Source organism: Limulus polyphemus, unplaced genomic scaffold (assembly GCF_000517525.1).
Source record: "Limulus polyphemus unplaced genomic scaffold, Limulus_polyphemus-2.1.2 Scaffold1324, whole genome shotgun sequence".
Classification (NCBI taxonomy): Eukaryota; Metazoa; Arthropoda; class Merostomata; order Xiphosura; family Limulidae; genus Limulus; species Limulus polyphemus.
The window spans coordinates 201,568-209,210 of NW_013666934.1; the positions used below are offsets into that span (position 1 = coordinate 201,568).

Below are 7,643 nucleotides of genomic sequence, written 5' to 3' on the forward strand. Positions count from 1 at the left end.
CGGCTGATTAAAAAAAATATTCATGTTTGTTCACATGATTTTCTTAAATAATTTCACTATATGTTGGTTTAGAATTCATTTACATCTTTAACACAGTTTTAAATTCGTAATCTGTTTACCGCTATTAGAATAATTAACTGACACCCTTTAAACACTTGAATTAAACAAGCTTGTTTAATAATTTGTAAATCTTTATTTACCCACAATACACCGGTGAATACATTTTGTGTAAATAAATTTACATTAATTATCCGTATTAAAAATTTTATGGCATCAGTATTTAAGTTATATATATAGCCGATCCCTCATAAAAAAAGAAGTAATTCAATAGAACCTATCTTATAGGCACGATATAATTACCATTAAATAATCTGTAATCAATATTTGGTACTTGAAATATAAAGTAGTACCTTTTATCTTCTCAACTTCAACTGGGTAACTCCCTATTAATTTTGTCTTCATGGAGTAAGACAATATATAAGAAATGCCAAAGGCTTTAACTATTTGAATTCTACTTTTCCACGTATTCATGTTAAAGTTCATTTAAAATTATAGTGTATTCTACCACGTTGAATGTTGCTTACGAATCATCGTATCCAACATAGAGTTGTCCGAGGTAATATCTGTAAGTTCAGTGGGCTTCATGCTGATCGATACATTTCTAAATTCAAGTAACTTACCACAAAACATAAAATGGAAGCGTACTGGATTCACGAGCAAATATTTGTCGAAAGTCGGTCAGTGTAACTTCTCTACAAAAAAGTTTCATTTTTCTCTGAATAATTTGTAGAGATGGTTAAATTAAAAATTGACGTGATGAATTTGATCTTGTAAGTAAATTATTAGCAACTGAAAAATTCACCAACCCTTAATTCACAGTACCGCTGACACTAGCTGGTTGGCGACGTATTATAAATAACATCATTATGCGAGAAATATGAAACAGGCCCATGATGTTGTTTTTTTTTTTTAGAATTTCTTGCAACGCTACACAAAGGTTATATGCTATAGCTGTCCCTAATTTTATACTGCAGATTAGAGGGAAGGCAACTAGTCAACAGCATCCACCATTCCACCCACAGTAGGGGCACACAACTACTAGACCACACCCGGCGCTGTAGCTTTGAGCATTAACGTACATTTCCACACTTTGAAATACTTTATGTAAATTTGGTACCACTCCACAGAGTTGGCTGAGAGTAAGCTAACCATGCCTCTCGCCCCCACCACCACGTATCTGTGCACTTACTTTAGTTAGAAAAACACGTACTTATTTTGTATACTTTGATCCATTAGGTTAAAAAAGTTTTTGCATGTATAAACGGGTCTATTAAATATTAATTCGTATTTGAAATAAGTTCACATTTCTTCACTTTGTATTCTTTTAACGACTCTTCACATGCCATCCATGATACCTGGAGACATCAGTTATACATAATTTCTAAATTTAGTAATATAACGAAAATGTTATTAATATCATTGAAATGAACCACAAACAACAGTGGTTTAAAGTCCCTTATTAGTGACAGTCACCACTAACCATTAATGACCATCCTTTCTACTCCTGTACAAACAAGGAAACTTCATCACTTCAATACTTGTCTAACCTTACCCTAGTATTGCAACTCACTAAAACGTTCTGAAAGCAAAATCAAAATAACCTAATGGAGCAAGGTAGGAAAGTTAAAAAGTCTACTGGCTTTTAGTAACTAAATCTCAAATTCCAAGATTATTTACAAATAATTTCCAGCAACATTTTCGACAACTTTCTGTTGTTCATCAAATTAACATTCTTCTAGCTGAAATATTGCCTCCACTTTTATAAGACAAATTTATTTTAAGAAAATATTTTAATTTTTGACTTCTGTAAACAATTAAATATTTTGCCTTTCTCTGCCTTAATTATACTCTCTTGAAGCTTGATCGATTTTAATTTCCAGCTGAATAAACTATTATTACCTCATTTATTTGAACCTATATTTTTCAGAGCATGTTAGCACACTTGAAGTTTTTACATTACTGACTGAAGACTAAATTACTTCCTGGCAAAGTCCCCCTGTTGTCAAATCTAATCACCTGCCATCAGTGTCAGTCATTTAAGGTAATCTTCTCTTTCAGGTAAATGTTATTACTGAAACAAGAAATTACCCAGAATTAAATAAGGGATATATTTAAAAACTATCATTCTAATATTACATAAACGTGTCTTCCCATTCCAATTCATAAAAATGTGTTTTTATGTGTGTGTGCGCTTGTATGTATATATATATATACAGTGATCCAAAAGTAGGTATACAGTCACATATGTTGAATCTATTAAACTGTTTTTAGGTGATAAGAATATAACGGCTGATAACCTGACTAATGACCAACAGAAGTGACAGGAAGACTCTACGATTGAGTGAACAGAGATGGGTTTCAATTTGAACACCAGCGGGATTAACTTTCCCATATTTTCATGTCACGTGATCAATTATCAACTGTACACCTACTTTTGGGCCACCCTGTATATATATTCTTGTTATTGATTCCAGCTAAGTAAATGTTTTTTCTAGAAACTAGTACAATTTCCTAAACATGGCTACAGTTCTATGACATTAAGCCTGTATAAAGGATTTTGCACACTTAAAATATGTCCAAATTAGTGAACATACCTAAACGTGTTCATTTTTAGAGCAAGTGTACTTTTAGTACATGTTGAGTTTAAACTGTCCAATCAACATCGGTAAACTAAATTTTGTTTCACAATTGAACAAAACCAACAAACTATTCATTATTGTTTAGCTAATAGTGTATTCATTACAGCTCATACATAAACATGTACTTTTATTGCAGAAGGGATTAAATGTATTATATATATAATCTTCAACAGAACACAATTATCTTACTACTATGACAATATATATATACACGTATACATATAGCTATTCAGTCTGTTTAGACATTTTGCTACTTTATGTATCTATGAAACCTGATAAGCAAAAATACATTCAATTCGTATTTGCTTTCTTCCAAACAATTATTATAATTATTCTTAAATGCCACAAATTATTACTTCCACATCAAATTTATCAAGCTTTACTAAAACTATTGTTTAAGATATGTGCATCAAAAAAGTTTATACTTTTATAATAAAAATACATGCTTAGGGTTAACTACATACCACTGATCGAGTGTTTAATGTTAATCTACATTTCACCAGAACATACTAGACAGTCATACCAAACTCCTTAAAACTTGAAAAACACTAAAGCAAGAAATCAAACAGAGAGCTACATATGTCATACACCAACAAAATATCGCACTACCATTACATAAATGTGTGCCTTTCCGTTCAAGTGTTACTCCATTCCTGGCTATAAGTACGTGAAAATATTACGAGTATATACATAACACACCAGTATTTCTTGTCAAATACTTGATAAGAAACAGGTGAATATGTATCATAATGGATGAATTCAATCTTTTCATATCATAAATAATAACTGGGAAAATTTCACATGAGTAAAAACAAAAAAACTGCTGATCATAAAGTAATCCATACAGTTTCGACTGTTCCATTTCAAATGTTCTTTTGTAAATTTGTATTAAATGTTTTAAAAGTTCTTTCCAAAGTTAAAATATTTTTTTATTTTATAAGACTTATTTTCATAGATGCATTCATTTGTTTCACAAGTTAAACCAGCAAATACTGACAATTTCTATAAAAAAAAAAAGGGTACTTAAAGGTCTGAAAACTATCTTGCATGTAAAATTACTTCAAAACAAAAAATAAATTGGTGCTTCATTTGAAGAAATATCCATTTAAATCCTTCAGTCACATTAACAAACTCAACTTCTCCTCAGTTTATAATGTGAAATTCACCAAATCAGCTGCTGATTTTAAATTTTCAGCTGAGTCTGCTATTAGTAGCTTAGTTATTTGAACCCATGTTCTTCAGGATATGTTATATGAAATTTTTAAACTGGTTGGCTGAGGATTGAATCTCTTCCTGGCAAGGTGATGCTGTCATATCTAGACATCTGCCTTCAGTTGTCGATCATTTAAAACAATTTTCTCTCCCGGTTTAAATGCTGGCATCCCAAGGTAAGGACAGCTGGCACAACGGAAAGCATCTCCAAGATAACACTGCACAAAAAAACATTATGTTAAAAACAAACTTTACCGGTTAAAATCTCTAAACAATTCATTTAATTTAATAGTTTGCCACATCCATCCTGTTTGAGCTATTAGAATATCTGTATTTTTTAATATTAAAAACAAAATGTCATAATGTATGCACTGACATAAATGTAAGACATACTTTTTAACCCTAGCATATTTGCTATTTTTGGAGGTGTTTACATTAAAAAAATTATTCCAAAGAAATTACCACTACACTTCTATTAAAGAGAACAAGCTTTTTCATTTTGAAGATATACATTTTTTTCAATATAAATAAGATGTCATACAGCATGTGATATTTTAATCCTGTGTACACGGGTGGATCAAATTGCACATCATATTTTTTTTATGGAATTATATTCAAAATTAAATTATTAATGTATGTAAGCAAACTTGGCATAAAAATGTAGTAATAATATATATATTTGATATTATCTAAATTTTAGTTTCTTAATTTAAAAAGAAAACCTACGAATGAACTTTCAATTTTTGTGTCACAGTGTCACCTGACAAATCTGAGCTCCAATTTGCCCATTTAAAATTTTATTTCTACCCTTATATAATTTTCTGATTGTACAACTAATTAGAAACATATACTATAGATATTGAAAAGCCAGAATACAAATTTAAAACCTTCAATTTTATTGCTTTACAATATTCCTTATATTGTTATACTTCATTTTGGTGCCCATAAGTAGATATTTAGCCTCAGTTGCATTGTTTGCAATCATATTTTTCTGCTCAAGCAGTTAGCAGAATTTTTTCTAATTTACTTAGTCAGAAAGCCAGTTGAATTATAGTAGTTTTAAGACATTCTATTCTGATATACTTTTTATGTTCTAAAATGCACGTTTGAAAGGAGCTGTAATGACTTTATGGATAACAACGTGGTATGTAAAAACTAGTGTTATGGAAGTGTGTTCTCAAGTACAAATGACTGAAATAGGCTTCAACTCTAACATAAGTCCAAAATTTCTTGGTTTTTATAATTATTTTTTATATATTGTTATGTAAATTTTAACTTAAATAACTAAAATGTAAAAATTAGAAAATTCAATTAGACTAGTTAACAAAAAAGGAAATGAAAACAAGTGTAATAAAAAATATGTCACGAGGCCAGCTGAGGTTAGCTGTGTCGTGTGATTATAACTCAACTAGTTGCTTACACTAAGTTCTCCAACTCTGAGTTATTGTTTATCATGTACTTATACAGGGAGTAGAGGGAATTTGTAAAGAAATAAACTTAAAAGCAAGCAGATGTGAGAAAGTTAGAAAACTAATGTAGTTAGGATAAATAACTGTTATTGTCTGTTAGAATCTACAATTATTCAAGAAAAAAAAAGTCTTTTTTTTTGTATTTTTCAGTTTTTTTCCTTAGTACATTGATGATTACACTAGTTATTGTTAAAGTTGAGAGAGATATAAAACATTTGATATTCATTTAGAAAGATCTATACATTGTGCATATGAAGTAAGAAACTGTAAGATGAAAGGAAGTATTTTCATTCCTATCACAAAAATCGTCTTTCACTCAAACTTACTAAAGGCTTCATAAATTCACAGGAAAATCTTTAGTAAAAACACTTTAGATACAGAATTATATTATGTAAAGTTTCTTAGTTATAATCAAACAGTGATAGAACAGCCCATACACTGTTTCAATTCAAGCAATAAAAGCACTTAAATAATGGTTCAACACAATTACTAAAAAATTGTTTTTAAGATTTGCCAAAAATATGGGTGGATCATTTTAGCTCCTACAGCCTACAATTCATAATTTATCACTTTCATGGATAAGAGAAAAAATTTCAAACTTTCTATCTAGCAACAATAGATTTATAATACAAAGCTAGTTTGAAAAAGTTGCAATTCTTTACTTTTTTGTTAGTTCTAAAGATTTTTAGCTCCTTGAATAACTATTATTTACTTGACAAACAACAGGCCAAAACAATAATCTGAGCAGCCAATCAAGATTTGTGAAACTGTATTTCTTTGGGTCACTCTAAAATGAAAATATTTCATTAGGATATAAACTACAGTATCCCTTTGCTATAATAGGATTTTTCACCAATGAATTTGAAAAATTTTGGCATAGGTTATTAAACAAATATCTGATTCAAAAAGTGACATACAGAATAAAGCACATTAGGGCATGACTATGGTTTATATCTTTTATGCAAGAAATCGTTGTCACATATCACATCAATTAAGAGAAACATCATACACATGTATTTTACATTACTATATATAGAGAAACAATAACAGCCATTCATAAAATTAACATCCTACAAGAAAATTTGTCTAATTCTTTTGGTTAGTTGGATAATATTTACAAAGGTATTTTTTTTTTAATGTGCAGTGCCAACATATATTATTACCTAACAGTGTCTTCAGAACAGCATAAGGAATCCTATTACACATTCAGAGAACTTTAAAACACCTCAACTATAAAAAAGATTGAGATAACCAAGCCTAAAAGAACTAGGACAATGATGTTAAACTTGAAGGTAGATATTGTCATAACTGGAAAACTATATAGATTATTTCTAACAGAGAAATTAAATCTTTGTTTTCTTAAGACTCAATATTCAGCATCAAACATCTTAGTCTTACCATAGATAGTATAGAGTTAAAAAATAATAATCTCTTCAGAACGTATTTTTCTTACACATACAAAACTCCTTAGAAGATATTTTTTCATAACTTACCAAACTTCAAAATGTATTTTTTTCACAACATACCAACATCTTCAGAAGGTACTTTATTCACAACATATAAATTAGTTTCTCAAAATATACCACAGATACATTTTATACAGTTTATGACCATCAATTGACTGTAGCTGCAAAAAACTGAACCAATCCATGATACAAGAAAATGAGACTTTTTTAACTGATATAATGGATGTTTACCTAAGAACCTGGAATTATGCAGAAATGATAAACATTAAAAGTTGTGTTAATAGAAAAATAAAAACCACAGTGCCATATGGAACTAAAACAAATTACATTTTTGGGGGAGGGGCATATAATTTGGAGAGAACCCACTTAACCCTTTCGAGACAGGTCACGGCTGAAAGGCCATGTCATTTCGTTTGTTGACTCATATTCAAAATTTTACTGAACTACTATTTCATGAATTTATATCAATAACTTTGGTATCAAACTGTAAATTATAATTCAAATTTTAGTACTATATATTACTCAATTTAGTAATTTACAAGCAAATATTAAAAAAACCCACAGATAAACACTGATTTTTGTGTGTCATGTGGTATGTTGAATGCAGCACTGGTTCAAATTAGATGTTTGTGAAGTCAAGAATACGGATACTGACAAGCTAGAATATAAAATAAGAGCCTCTCATCTTTTCAATTTGTTAATATAGATTGCTCATGTAATAAATCAAACACAGTGGCACCCCACCCACCTCTTTCCATTTTAGGAAATGCTCCCTCATATACACTTCTATACATGAC

At 29.8% G+C, this 7,643-nt stretch overlaps 1 protein-coding gene across 2 annotated transcripts in view; it reads right to left on the minus strand.

Moving 5' to 3' along the window:
- Positions 1-2,809: 2,809 nt before the first annotated feature.
- LOC106463099 (anamorsin homolog) overlaps positions 2,810-7,643 on the minus strand; it is a 29,304-nt gene continuing 24,470 nt past the window's right edge. For both annotated transcript variants that reach the window (XM_013923067.2, XM_013923068.2), the window contains exon 8: positions 2,810-4,129. In XM_013923067.2, the coding sequence (XP_013778521.1) occupies positions 4,016-4,129 (114 nt within the window). In that variant the 3' untranslated portion in view covers positions 2,810-4,015. The remainder of the gene's footprint in view (positions 4,130-7,643) is intronic.